General features: G+C 44.1%; 2 protein-coding genes across 4 annotated transcripts in view; both read right to left on the reverse strand.

Annotated features, from left to right (window-relative positions):
• The window catches only part of LOC112244937 (A-kinase anchor protein 6-like), a 176,472-nt gene extending 176,072 nt beyond the window's left edge, over window positions 1-400 (reverse strand). The window contains exon 1 of one of the 3 annotated variants that reach the window (XM_042329930.1): window positions 87-400. The gene's annotated coding sequence lies outside the window, so the exon portion shown is untranslated. The remainder of the gene's footprint in view (window positions 1-86) is intronic. The other 2 variants (XM_042329929.1, XM_042329927.1) reach the window with 2 other exon arrangements.
• A 4,907-nt stretch (window positions 401-5,307) lies between these two features.
• Window positions 5,308-15,571, reverse strand: part of LOC112244951 (rho GTPase-activating protein 5) — a 38,142-nt gene continuing 27,878 nt past the window's right edge. Inside the window, exons 6-7 of the mRNA XM_024412852.2 lie at window positions 9,175-9,280; window positions 5,308-7,658 (exon numbers count right to left, since the gene is read on the reverse strand). Coding sequence (XP_024268620.1) covers window positions 7,331-7,658; window positions 9,175-9,280 — 434 coding nt within the window. The 3' untranslated portion in view covers window positions 5,308-7,330. The remainder of the gene's footprint in view (window positions 7,659-9,174; window positions 9,281-15,571) is intronic.

A 15,571-nucleotide genomic window follows, 5' to 3' on the forward strand; every position in this document is an offset into this window, starting at 1 on the left:
ACCCTCCCTTCTGCCTCCCTGTAAAACACAGCACTAACGCAACACAAATAGATAAACACAGACATAACAAAAAATCCAGCACCTACCTACCACATTCCTCTTCTCTTCTTACTCCATTTTCCTTTTCCTGAGTGTTGGCGGAGACTTGCAGCGCGACATGAGGCGAGAGAGAGAGAGGGAGGGAGGTGCCTGATGTGACCCACTGCGGGGCTGCTGCTTGCTGCCTGCTACTGCTGCCTCTCGACCAGCCCTGGGTGGATGGATGGTGATGATGCGGTGCCTTTCAGGAGAAAGGCCCTGCCTGTCGCCTTGGAAACTAAGATGTAATGGAGAGGTGGTGCTGTATGATGATTGGTCCAGGCAGTGTGGTGCTTGTGCTTCCCCCTCCCACAGGAGCTCCCTGGTTAGGGGTGGGAGGGGCTATAGAGGAGAGAAACGGAGCAGGCTGAGCAATAAAAAGAGCTGGGTTTTTTAGTCAGAGGAGGAAGTGATCTCTCTGGTAAAAACAACAACCTCATCTAGCAGCAGCACAGACAATACAACACATCTCCCCTCCTCTTATCTCACCTCTCTCTGTAACAGCAGCATGGAACACAACACTGGTGAATGGTTCTTGTTTCTAACACTTATTCAAAGTAAGCATAGATTGCTTTATCCAAATTATCCAATTGTGCAATTGTGTTATCATGTGTCTAATGTAACTGTTGAATTATGAAAGGAGCAATTATATTTGCCAATTGCACTGTGCAACAGACCTACATTAGAACAATAAGATAAAGATAGTTTGTGACAGATATTACAGATCGACCTGATGCTATTTTTTTAATTTACAGTATAAGGATTTTATTTTGAATCAAATATTGTCAAATGCAGCAAAATAATAGTTTATCTGCAAAAAATTGATGTAAAAAAAGATATAATATTAGTTCAACATATGATTATTTTTTTGTATCTCCTTGGTAATGTAGAATTAATTTGTACATTACCATATTCTGTGATAATTGACATAGAATGTGATGGAACGTAATGCTTTTTAAAATAAAATAAAAAAGATTCATTGCAATATTATCACATCTATTCTAGTCTACTATATCTAGTCTGTATTCTTTATTTTATATTCATCCCAAAAGCATCAAGCTTTTCAATTCATGATTCATATCCTAATGATGAGCCAATACCAGGCCAATACACTAGATGGCGGACATGTGCTATCGTCAAGGAATATCATGGGGAACAACTGTTCAGAGAAGCTTCCATCATGCTGCTTATGGTTCATGGTTTACATTTCAAACGTGGAGTTGGGTTTTACAGTGTCGATGAAATATGTATAATTGCATTTTATTCCTGTAACATACTTGCATTTTATAACTGTAACATTTCGTATCAACCATCCTTACCTGCACTTGGACACAAGTCTAAATCCATTGACCTGCTTGTTGTACCATAAGGTTCATGTTGCATATGTAGGACTACTGCTAGCCGGTATTTAAAACTTGTCACGCACTCGATAAAGACTGAAAAAGGATTGTCAACTGCACATTAGAAATGTTATAGCTGGTATGCACTGTGCCTTTCTTACACTTCTCTCATTAGAATTAAAACAGCAAACGTACTACAATTTTGCTTCGTTTTTCATAGCTCAAAGTGCGCTGTTTTGAAGCCCCGGCGCCTCCATCTTGACACCTCACCATTGTAAAAGTATTTTGGAAGCTATAGAAATGCATTTATTAAATTCTACATTTGTTTTTGCCACATTTATTGTATTACAGACACCTTAATGTACTTTAATGTACTTTTTTTTATACTTTAAACTATATTATGTGAGCTAAACATAAAAAAACATATATACATGTTTTTTCTTTAAAGGATAATTTTGAGAAAGTGCTAATGTTACTGTCCACCACTATAACAACAACAACAAAAAATGCTTAAAAACATTGAAATTTTGTCCTTGAAACATTAATTTTGTCCTTGAAACATTGAAATGAAATACTGTAGAATTCCAATCATTCCTATGCTTATCTGAGGTGTGCCAATAGGGTGGCAGCATAGAGACCCTGAGGGATGACTGCTCTGAGAGATGACATATCAGTAGGTGGCAGCAGAGACCCTGAGGGATGACTGCTCTGAGAGATGACATATCAGTAGGTGGCAGCAGAGACCCTGAGGGATGACTGCTCTGAGAGATGACATATCAGTAGGTGGCAGCATAGAGACACTGAGGGATGACTGCTCTGACAGATGACATATCAGTAGGTGGCAGCAGAGACCCTGAGGGATGACTGCTCTGAGAGATGACATATCAGTAGGTGGCAGCAGAGACCCTGAGGGATGACTGCTCTGAGAGATGACATATCAGTAGGTGGCAGCATATAGACACTGAGGGATGACTGCTCTGAGAGATGACATATCAGTAGGTGGCAGCAGAGACCCTGAGGGATGACTGCTCTGAGAGATGACATATCAGTAGGTGGCAGCAGAGACCCTGAGGGATGACTGCTCTGAGAGATGACATATCAGTAGGTGGCAGCAGAGACCCTGAGGGATGACTGCTCTGAGAGATGACATATCAGTAGGTGGCAGCAGAGACCCTGAGGGATGACTGCTCTGAGAGATGACATATCAGTAGGTGGCAGCATAGAGACACTGAGGGATGACTGCTCTGAGAGATGACATATCAGTAGGTGGTAGCATAGAGACCCTGAGGGATGACTGCTCTGAGAGATGACATATCAGTAGGTGGCAGCAGAGACCCTGAGGGATGACTGCTCTGAGAGATGACATATCAGTAGGTGGCAGCAGAGACCCTGAGGGATGACTGCTCTGAGAGATGACATATCAGTAGGTGGCAGCATAGAGACCCTGGGGGATGACTGCTCTGAGAGATGATGTCGCAGCTGAACCCTTTTGGAGAATCCATCGCTTTGCCTCTTCCTCCCTTACGAGGCGTTATACGTGTCTATACCTTGATTCTAAATTGTAATATTCAACTAATGACTGACAAGGCAATGACGAAAAAATTGTGATTATTGGAAGACTGGAACGAGAACCGGAAGTGACGACTGCTAAGGAGAGGAGAGTGGACGATTGTAAGTGGAAATTTCATTGCAAGCTTCTTTGGAAGACTGTTGTGGAGAAGTGGAGGGAGACTGTAGGGGGCACAATAGTAGCTACAGTTCAGACTGTTGTGGAGAAGTGGAGGGAGACTGTAGGGGCACAATAGTAGCTACAGTTCAGACTGTCGTGGAGAAGTGGAGGGAGACTGTAGGGGCACAATAGTAGCTACAGTTCAGACTGTCGTGGAGAAGTGGAGGGAGACTGTAGGGGGCACAATAGTAGCTACAGTTCAGACTGTTGTGGAGAAGTGGAGGGAGGGAGACTGTAGGGGCACAATAGTAGCTACAGTTCAGACTGTTGTGGAGAAGTGGAGGGAGGGAGACTGTAGGGGCACAATAGTAGCTACAGTTCAGACTGTCGTGGAGAAGTGGAGGGAGACTGTAGGGGGCACAATAGTAGCTACAGTTCAGACTGTTGTGGAGAAGTGGAGGGAGACTGTAGGGGCACAATAGTAGCTACAGTTCAGACTGTTGTGGAGAAGTGGAGGGAGACTGTAGGGGGCACAATAGTAGCTACAGTTCAGACTGTCGTGGAGAAGTGGAGAGAGGGAGACTGTAGGGGCACAATAGTAGCTACAGTTCAGACTGTTGTGGAGAAGTGGAGGGAGGGAGACTGTAGGGGCACAATAGTAGCTACAGTTCAGACTGTTGTGGAGAAGTGGAGGGATACTGTAGGGGCACAATAGTAGCTACAGTTCAGACTGTTGTGGAGAAGTGGAGGGAGACTGTAGGGGGCACAATAGTAGCTACAGTTCAGACTGTTGTGGAGAAGTGGAGGGAGGGAGACTGTAGGGGCACAATAGTAGCTACAGTTCAGACTGTTGTGGAGAAGTGGAGGGAGACTGTAGGGGGCACAATAGTAGCTACAGTTCAGACTGTTGTGGAGAAGTGGAGGGAGGGAGACTGTAGGGGGCACAATAGTAGCTACAGTTCAGACTGTTGTGGAGAAGTGGAGGGAGGGAGACTGTAGGGGGCACAATAGTAGCTACAGTTCAGACTGTTGTGGAGAAGTGGAGGGAGGGAGACTGTAGGGGCACAATAGTAGCTACAGTTCAGACTGTTGTGGAGAAGTGGAGGGAGGGAGACTGTAGGGGCACAATAGTAGCTACAGTTCAGACTGTTGTGGAGAAGTGGAGAGAGGGAGACTGTAGGGGGCACAATAGTAGCTACAGTTCAGACTGTTGTGGAGAAGTGGAGGGAGACTGTAGGGGGCACAATAGTAGCTACAGTTCAGACTGTTGTGGAGAAGTGGAGAGAGGGAGACTGTAGGGGCACAATAGTAGCTACAGTTCAGACTGATGTGGAGAAGTGGAGGGAGGGAGACTGTAGGGGCACAATAGTAGCTACAGTTCAGACTGTTGTGGAGAAGTGGAGAGAGGGATACTGTAGGGGGCACAATAGTAGTTACAGTTCAGACTGCTGTGGAATGTTGACGATAAGCTTGTTATGTGGCAGGTAGCCTAGTGGTTAACGTGTTGGACTAGTAACTGAAGGGTTGTTAGATCAAATCCCCGAGCTGACAAAGTCAAAATCTGTTAACCCACTGTTTCTAGGCCGTCAAAGAAAATAAGAATTTGTTCTTAACTGACTTGCCTAGTAACATGTGGAATGATTAAATCCCCTGTAACTATTCCCCAGGTTGTTGATGTAACTGAGAACTGTTCAGTCAACTTACCTGGTAAAATAAAACATCTGACTTAAGGAAATGACCTCTCCAGATTGTGCATGTTGCTGCTAGTTTTTAATTTATTTCATTTTTTTGTGATCATTCGATTCAAATAATGATACATCTGAGAAAATCAAACTTTATTTTATAGTAAAATACATATTTTCATGTTGCTGCTAGGATGTTTCCCCACTAGGTGGCGTACTTTCATCACTTCTCACCTGGGGAGATGTGTGACCGGGACATCAAATTAATTAGGCTGAACTCAATACTCACTGACACTCAAAGCAGGATCTGCAGTATACAGATATCAGCTTGAAGAATGAATGAATATGACTCCAGTCCTGTCACATGTTGATTGTGTTGCATTGGTCTTCAGCTACCAAATATGACCTTCATTCTATAGCATGTCAGTCCAGCACTGACCAAACCCTGTAATAATATTCCCAGCTGTATTAGAAACATAAGAGCATATTTCAACACCATTTAGACTTAAGGTGGGAAAAAATGAAACAAAACTCTTGATTTTTTTTTTCTCTCAAAATCATTTATTTACTATAATACATAGCAGATGTTAAAATCTTAAGAGTTTGTACACTGGCTTGAATGAGGCAGATCTTATGAACAAATAAAGTTGCTTTTTATTGAAACTACACAAAAGGTATATTCTACCTAGCAGCTGCTTCACACTTCTTTACGCCATCCCTTCTCTCCCAACCCCAGATCTGGAGTGTCTCTATAGAGAAAAATAACAATAATAATCGGATGCGTCTGAAATGGCACCCTCTTCCCTATATAGTGCACTTCTTTTGACCAGCGTCCATAGGGCTCTAGTGAAAAGTAGTGCACTACGTAGGGAATAGTGTGCCATTTCAGTCACAGGCATAGTCTTGAAGATGTCTTCTATCTGTCAATCTGTTTCACTCCATCACAAAACTTAAACTTTTCCTTTCCAGAACTTTCTAAGCAGCATCTTTTACTTACAGCAAAACAAAATGCAGTACCATCTACAAAGAAGCAATGAGTCTGTGTTCATAAAATGAAGGGAATTAAGTACAATTAATCTAACCCAAAATGTTTGTTTATCCTAACAAAGAAATCTGATTATAGTAGGTTTTACAAGATTATACAGAATTTCAGTACCCCATGGTATTTTGCTATATCAGCAATCTTATTTGCTGATAAATATATATACTTTCCCCCTTATTTAAGAGAAACAATTAGACATATAACCAAAATATGATATTAAGAATTGACATCTTTGCATGACGAAAATAATGAATGAACAATACATACAATTTGACCCCCGTTTCAATGTTCCCTCAATCAAGTTAGATAAAAAATATGATCTGAATGAAAGCTGTTAATCTTGAGTTGTAAATTCAGTCTTTTTTCTTTTTTAAATCGTTCATCGTCATTTTTAAGTGACAAAAAAGACATGCACATTTTTTTCAACAAACAGAAGAACAACACAAATGTCTCTTTTCGGTGGGTAGCACCACCACGGAGAAATTCAATCAATTAAACAAACAAAAACGTACGTAGAAAAGAACAGAACAAGAAAAAGACCCCAGACTGCTTTGTAATGCGTTTGTTTCAGAGTTAACGCAGAGATGTGCCATTAGGGTTCTAGTAGTGGGATGCTCCCTTCATAAGCTTCAGGAATTGCATGAGTTCTGCTCCAATAGGAGAAAGAGAGGAGGCCAGGCAGTCTGTCTGCCTGTCTGTTATGTCCCAGCCTGGTGCAGTACAGCATCAGTGACACCGTCAGTCTTTCACGTAGAGTCCCCTACGAGGCATTGAGAGCCGGGTGAGAGACAAAGACCACAGCACCAGCCTGCTAACTTTCACTGTCTTTCTTTCCCTCGATCCCTTTAAAAACAAAAATCATACTGCTAAAAAAACAAGAATCCATCATCATCATGGCCAAATGTCTACACTGGTATTATGTCTACACAGCATTATAACAGATTGTGCATCATGTAATGTCAAGTTCACTTGAATGAATGGAGGGTTTTTGACAGTCAGACTTTCTTTTTTTAATCGAATAAACAAAAACAAAAAAACAACTATCATAAATATATTTTCCTCATATTTTGCAAGGTGTAGAGTTGAACAAATCATTTCCGCATCACATGTTTGTGCCCCCCTCTCCTGGAGGCATAGTGTCTTTATTAAGGTAGGTGTCCATCACCAGAGTAATGGGTGGACAGTCTCAACCCTCAATGTCATATCTGTCTGAAACTGGGTAAAGGTACGGCACTGAAAGAAGAAAAATGCTATTTTTTTATTTATTCCTGGGGCATAGCTATATCAGTTAGTCACCCCTGAATCCAGTCAGTCAAAGGGAGCAGAAAGCAAAGGTGATAATGTAATGTGGTTGTTTTGTAGTCAGGGGGACTCCATAGAGAGGGGGAAGGGAGGACACGTCACCCCATGCAACCCCACCAGGCAGCACCACTCCCAGCTAAGCCTACTCCCTACCCCACCTGGGTTCTCCGATCCTGGGGCTCGAGGCCTGGGTAGTGGAGCCTGGGCTCTGGGGGGTCTATATGAGTGGGTCAGGCTGCAAGGACATACTGTGCTGGATCTGTTGGGGCTGGAGAGGAGGGGGCAGCTGCAGGGGCAGCAGGGCCTCCACCATGCTGTGACAGTGATGGGGTGGTGGGGTGCTCTCGGTGCTGGAGCTCTCCTGGATGTCTCCACCGTAGAAAAAGTAGTGGCTCTGCTGGATGAAGGACTCGATGACCGACTGGTTGAGCTTGGTGGTTGAGAGTGTGTCCTTGTTCTCAAAGTCGGGACGCATCAATGTGGGCCAGAAGCAGATGGATAGATTGTCGGCCGTCATCAGGGTAGTCTTACTCTGCTGGCTCACCCTGGGAAAACACAATTTCATTGATTTATTCCAACCTTACTTGTGTTGTACTTGATTTAGACAGGTACAGAATTAGAGTGGGATACAGAGAAGTGAACCTTGGTCTCCGGGAACAATATATACATGATATATACAAAAGTATGTCAACACCGCTTCAAATTAGTGGATTCGTCTATTTCAGCCACACCCGTTGCCGATAGGTATTTAAAATTAAGCACACAGCCGTGCAATCTCCATAGACAAATATTGGTAGTAGAAAGGCCGTACTGAAGAGCTCAGTGACTTTCAACGTGGCACCGGCATAGGATGCCACCTTTCCAACAAGTCAGTTGTCAAATTTCTGCCCTGCTAGATCTGCCCCAGTCAACTGCAAGTGCTGTTATTGTGAAGTGGAAACATCTAGGAGCAATAACGGCTCAGCCATGAAGAGTTAGGCCACAAAAGCCACAAGCTCACGGAACGTGACCTTTCGAGTGCTGAAGAGCGTACAAATCGTCTGTCCTTGGTTGCAACACTCACAACCGAGTTCCAAACTGCCTCTGGTAGCAACGTCGGCACAATAACTGTTCGTTGGGAGTTTAATGAAATGGGTTTCCATGGCCGAGCAGCTGCACACAAGCCTAAGATCATTATGCGCAATGCCAAGCGTCATCTGGAGAGGTGTAAAGCTCGCCGCCATTGGACTCTGTAGCAGTGTAAACACGTTCTCTGGAGTGATGAATCATGCTTCACGAATCTGGGTTTGGTGGATGAGAATTAATGGTCTGGGGTTGTTATTCATGGTTCGGTCTAGACCTCTTCGTTTCAGTGAAGGGAAATCTTAACGCTACAGCATACAATGACATTCTAGACAATTCTGTGCTTCCAACTTTGTGGCAATGGTTTGGGGAAGGCACTTTCCTGTTTCAGCATGACAATACCCCCATGCACAAAGCGAGGTCCATACAGAAATGGTTTGTCGAGATCGGTGTGGAAGAACTTGACTGGCCTGCACAGAGCCCAGACGTCAACACCATTGAACACCTTTGGGATGAATTGGAACGCCAACGGCGAGCCAGGCCTAATCACGCAACATCAATGCCTGACCTCACTAATGCTCTTGTGGCTGAATGGAAGCAAGTCCACACAGCAATATTCCAACATCTAGTGGAAAGCCTTCCCAGAAGAGAGGAGGCTGTTATAGCAGCAGAGGGAGGACCAACTCCATATTAATGCCCTTTATTTTTGAATGAGATGTTTGACGAGCAGGTGTCCGTCCACATACCTTTGGTCATATAGTGTATCACAAAGGAAAACAGAGATGTTCAGGTAGTATCTCTCAGTTTCAAACTAAATTCTCCCCACTGAACACGACTCAGTCCATCTACATGACTGTATGACTTGGTTGTTTTCATGATTACTGTCACGTAACTAACATTGTGTATACTTCACAGCTTACTTCAGATTCCACCCAGTATCAGTCAGTTGAAGGCAGCCTGAGACACTTTCTGATCCAGTTTCACAGCGTTGCCTCTTACCTGTTCAGATGAGTGATGACGTATTTAAACACCTCGTAGTTCACGGCAGGGAACTTCCTCACTATTTCTTTCAGCACTTGAAGTCTTTCTATGTGGTCCACAATTTCTGAAAGGAGGAGGAGAACAGAGTTAGCTTTTTACTAATTCCTTCTCATGGGAGAAGAAAAAAAGAGAAGGAATAGCACAAAGGGGACGGGGCTGCCAAAAACCACCCACACGACAAACACACTAAAACACTAGCTAGGGCCTTAAGCAGATACAGCATTGTCGGTATCATCTGGGGGCACAATGTCTCAGTGATTTTCTTGTCACCATCTGTTTAATAATAGCAGCACTATCTTAGATAAGTAGGCCTAACTCCCATGTAATATTGCCAAGTAATAAAAGACGTAGGGACAAACCATGCGTTAGCATATCAAACCTTTCAAAAAGCATTTAACATAAAGTCTAATATTAGACCTTTCTGATATACCTTATATACCTGTCAAAAACTCTGACCCCAGGACTGTTGTGGAGGTCACCTGGCTGAGACTACTTAGCTAATCAATACTGTCAAAACTAGGGATGCAATCTTCAGTCAATCTGCCGACTAACCAACCCTCATTAACCGGTCAACAAACAGTTACATTTTTTCCAGACAGTAAAATTACGTGACCAACAGAAAATACTATGCATGCATACAAGGAACGGACATTTTTCATGAACACATGCAACAACAGCAAGCCTATCGTCTCCCAGTCAAAAGGCTATAGACTATTATTGAGCATGCAACTGCTGTAATGAAGCAGCCAATAAAACATAATTTGCCAAAATGCTATTAGCAGGAAACCACTGTTATAAACAGCACACCTAATGCGAGCGGTTCCATCTGACAGAGATGAAAACCTCCGGGAGAAATGTACAAAGAGGGGGATCTAAGCTACAGGACTGTTTTTTGCTAGCACAGACTGGAATATGTTCCGGGATTCTTCAGACGGCATTGAGGAGTACACCCCATCAATCACTGGCTTCATCAATAAGTGCATTGATGTTGTCGTCCCCACAGTGACCGTACGTACATACCCCAACCAAAAGCCATGGATTACAGGCAACATCCGCACTGAGCTAAAGGGTAAAGCTGCCGCTTTCAAGGAGCGGGACTCTAACACGGAAGCTTATAAGAACGCCCTCCGACGAACCAATAATGAAAAGAATAGTACTACACCGGCTCCGACGCTCGTCGGATGTGGCAGGGCTTGCAAACTATTAAGACTACAAAAGGGAAGCACAGCCGAGAGCTGCCCAGTGACACAAGCCTATCAGACGAGCTACATGACTTCAATACTCGCTTCGAGGTAAGTAAACACTGAAACATGCATGAGAGCATCAGCTGTTCCGGATGACTGTATGATCACACTCTCTGCAGCTGATGTGAGTAAGACCTTTAAACAGGTCAACTTTCACAAGGCCGCAGGGCCAGTCGGATTACCAGGACATGTACTCCGAGCATGCGCTGACCAACTGGCAAGTGTCTTCACTGACATGTTCAATCTATCCCTGTCTGAGTCTGTAATACCAACATGTTTCAAGCAGAACACCATAGTCCCTGTGCCCAAGAACACTAAGGTAAACTACCTAAATGACTACCGACCCATAGCACTCACGTCTGTAGCCATGAAGTGCTTTGATAGGTTGGTCATGGCTCACATCAACACCATTATCCCAGAAACCCTAGACCCACTCTAATTTGCTCATCCTTATGTAATACATGTATCACTAGCCACTTTAACTATGCCACTTTGTTTACATACTCATCTCATATGTATATACTGTACTCGATACCATCTACTGTATCTTGCCTATGCTGCTCTGTACCATCACTCATTCATATATCCTTATGTACATATTCTTTATCCCCTTACACTGTGTATAAGACAGTTTTGGAATTGTTAGTTAGATTACTTGTTGGTTATTACTGCATTGTCGGAACTAGAAGCACAAGCATTTCGCTACACTCGCATTAACATCTGCTAACCATGTGTATGTGACAAATAAAATTTGATTTGAATTTGCATACCGCTTCAACAGATCCACAGATGAACACCCCACGCTGCCCATTCACAACTGGACAAAAGGAACACCTATGTGAGAATGCTATTCATTGACTACAGCTCAGTGATCAACACCATAGTGCCCTCAAAGCTCATCACTAAGCTAAGGACCCTGGGACTAAACACCTCCCTCTGCAACTGAATCCTGGACTTCCTGGAGGACGGACCGCCCCCCAGGTGGTAAGGGTAGGTAACGACACATCTGCCACGCTGATCCTCAACACAAGGGCCCCTCAAGGGTGCTTGCTCAGTCCCCTCCTGCACTCCCTGTTCACTCATGACTCATCACCGACAACGACGAGACAGCCTATAGGGACGAGGTCAAAGACCTGACCATATTTTGCAAGGACAACAACCTCTTCCTCAACATGATCAAGACAAAGGAGATGATTGTGGACTACAGGAAAAGGAGGACCGAGCACGCCCCCATTTTCATTGACAGGGCTGTAGTGGAACAGATTGAGAGCTTCAAGTTCCTTGGCATCCACATCACCAACAAACTATCATGGTCCAAGCACACCAAGGCAGTCGTGAAGAGGGCACAACAAAACCTATTCCCCCTTAGGGGACTGAAAATATTTGGCATGGGTCCTCAGATCCTCAAAAGGTTCTACAGCTGCACCATCGAGAGCATCCTGACTAGTTGCATCACTGCCTAGTATGGCAACTGCTCAGCCTCCAACTGCAAGGCACTACAGAGGGTAGTGCGTACAGCCCAGTACATCACCGGGGCCAAGCTTCCTGCCATCCAGGACCTCTATACCAGGCGGTGTCAGAGGAAGGCCCTAAAAATTGTTAAAGACTCCAGCCACCCTAGTCAGACTGTTCTCTCTGCTACCGCACGGCAAGCGGTACCGGAGCACCAAATCTAGGCCCAAGAGGCTTCTAAACAGCTTCTACCCCCAAGCCATAAGACTCCTGAACATCTAATGAAATGGCTACCCCAGACTATTTGCATTGCCCCCCCCCCTCCTTTACACTGCTGCTACTCTGTTATTATCTATGCATAGTCACTTTAATATGTCTACCTACATGTACATATTACCTCAATTAACCGGTACCCCTCGCTATTGTTATTTTACTGCTGCTCTTTAATTATTTGTTACTTTTATTTCTTACTTTTTTAGGTATTTTTCTGAACTGCATTGTTGGTTAAGGGCTTGTAAGTAAGCATTTCACTCACTGTAAGGTCTACCTGTTGTATTCGGCACATGTAACAAATAACATTTGATTTGATCTAATAGCAACAACTAGGATGGGCTGCTAATATGACAAGGATGGTGCCTTTGGCTTCTGGACAACAAAACAAAGTTGATATGAAAACCAATAAAACAGGAGCGAAATGCTGGTTAATTGCATGAGGAAGTCTTGCCTCCACATTTCTCTGGTTGGATTTGGACTAGGCTACTTTGAAGCAAGGTAAGACATTCCTCATTGAAGTTAAGTTCAGGTTTCAAACATTTAATACAGCCTCAAGTTCGCATTGTAAAGTGGTGGGTGACCTGCTGATAGCCTGCTTACCGTTGACTATAGCCTATGCACTCATGGCAAATGGGAAGTGTGTTTTAACTATGAGCTGAGATTGAGAAATAAAAATAGTAGCTCTTTTTAATCATGGCCATCAAAACAATTCTTAACACGCAACTGCATTTAGAACTGTTATTTGTTGCGCAATGACTGGGCTTATAAAAGCACGTTTCACTCCAGTACCAGCTGGTCTCGCGCTGTCTGACAGCTGATAGGCCATTCCGCTCCTCAGACTAGACTCTATGCTGTGTGCATGACGACTAGCAAAAATTCACACGAGCCAATTTAATTCCACTGAATTATGCAAATTAACCTAGACTGAAAAGCATGACTGGTCAAATGTATTTTTTGGCGGCTAACCGATTAGCGGTTAACCGTTAAGATCCCTAAGTCAGAATGTCACAAAAGGAATGAGTGTGTTTGCTATTTGCCCCAGAACTGAGCGTGGTGCACCAAGGCTGGCCTGGACTGAGACAGGCTGCATAACAAATGGCACCCTATTCCCTATATAGTGATACTACTACCCTATGGTCCTGGTCAAAAGTTGTTCACTACATAGGGGAAAGGGTGCTATTTGGGACGCAGACCAAGACTTGAAGGTCCTCCAAACACCTCCACATTACGCTGTTTGCACAATTATCAGAGGGAAACGCTCAGTTCTGCAGAGCTGCTCAAACCCCGAGAGACAAGCTCCAGGAATGTCTACTTCCATCTCCCCCCCCCTCATTGAAACCAACCAATGGCCTCTATCTCTCTCCTCCCTCCCTCTCCTCTCCCCTGGAGGGAGGGGACCTATTTCTGGGACATTAATCTGCAGCAGCGAGACAGACAGTGAGGAAGGAGGCTGCTGGGTTGGTTTCAACAGTGATCAGTAATACATTACTGCAGGCCCAGGATTAGATGACTCAAGCAAGGATGATATCCTACAGCAACACACAGTATGCGGCCCAAATGGCACCCTATTCCCTATTTAGTGCACAACTTTTGACCAGGGCCCATCAAAAGTAGTGCACTATATAGAGACTAGGGTGCCATTTGGGCCACCCCCAGAGACAACCAGGCAGGGGGGAAATAATGCAGATGCATGAAAATCTTTTGGCATCCTTGGGCAGGAATTCGTCTTTCAGGAAGACGGCTGTGAGCTGAGTGTGATGCGACTTAAAGGTGTGAATTATAACTGGGGTTGGAATATTAATGCAGGCATGTCTCAGTGTTTCTGCTGTAGAACTACAAGTGTGTATACATCCATTCAGAGAGAAGGTGAACGGTTTGTACTGACAGGAAAGGGCGAGTATCTCAGCAGCATCTCTTATTTATCTCTTGCTTTCCTTCCAGCTGACTTTATGAGAGGAGAAGGTGGCTGGATGGTACTAAGGGAGACACTATGAGGGACATGGAGGAAACCACACCCACTCACCAACTAGTGCTTCAAGAGGCACAGACCTGCCCTACCAAATCAAATTTAATTGGTCACATACACATGGTAAGCAGATGATATTGCGAATGTAGTGAAATACCCTGCCCTGGCACCAGTTTTACACCTTGATAATTTTGCAAACGAGCCGCAAATGTCCCCAAATCAACATTTAATGCATCTTCACCCAAAATGTTCAACTGAAGGCAAAAGTTTTTAGATGGGAGAGGAAGGGACAGATGTAATCCTAATATATGTTGAGTGTACAAAACATTAGGAACACCTTCCTAATACTGAGTTGCACCCATTTTGCCCTCAGAACAGCCTCAATTCGTCGGGGCATGTACTCTACAAGGTGTCGAAAGCCTTGCACAGGGATGCTGGCCCACGTTGACTCCAATGCTTCCAACAGTTGTGTCAAGTTGGCTGGTAGTAGATCTCTACTCCAAATAGCTCGTTCCATCTCATCCCACAGATGCTCAACTGGATTGAGATCTGGTGACTGGGCAGGCCACTGCCCTAAGCTGAATTCACTGTCGTGGAACCATTCCTGGACAATCCTAGCCTTGTGGCATGGGGCATTATCCTGCAGAAAAAATACTTTTGCAAATGGATACACTGCCATGAAGGGATGCACCTAATTGGCAATGTTGTTCGGATATCCTGTGGCATTTAATTATTGCTCTACTTTTATCAAGGGGCCCAATGTGTGCCATGAAAACACATCCCACCACACCACCAGCCTGCAATGTTGACATGCAGCATGATGGATGCATGTACTCATGTGGTTCTCCACACCCTAGTCCTCCCATCAGCGTGAAACAGCAGGAACTGGGATTCAACCGACCAGGCAATGTTTTTTCAATTTTCCAGTGTCAAGCGTTTTCGTTCCTTAGCCCACTGCAACTGCAGTTTCTTGTTTTTTGCTCAAAGTAGTGGAACTCTGTAAGGTCGTCAGCTGCCATACCCCATTCGTGTCAAGGTACGACGAATTGTGCATTCTTTTATGAGTCATTGGGCACCAATGTTGTACTGGACTAGCAGTTCAACTGTAGCCCGTCTGTTGCTCTGAACAATTCGTGGCAGCCTCCTTTTCTTTCATCAATGACCGTTTTCGACCACTGGCCTGCCGCTGTCTCCTCCCCTTCATCTACACTGATTGAAGTGGATTTAACAAGTGACATCAATAAGGGATCATAGGCTGACCAGGTGAATCCAGGTGAAAGCTATGTCATGGAAAGAGTAGGTTTTGTACACTCAGTGTATAATGGTAGGAGAAACACTGCCTGAGACGTAATATAAAGCATATAAGCCACGGGGTAATTCTAAGTTTCGTTCACATCTGCTTGCAGTTATAAACTGTGGA

The sequence above is a fragment of the Oncorhynchus tshawytscha genome, linkage group LG11 (genome assembly GCF_018296145.1).
Source record: "Oncorhynchus tshawytscha isolate Ot180627B linkage group LG11, Otsh_v2.0, whole genome shotgun sequence".
Taxonomy (NCBI): domain Eukaryota; kingdom Metazoa; phylum Chordata; class Actinopteri; order Salmoniformes; family Salmonidae; genus Oncorhynchus; species Oncorhynchus tshawytscha.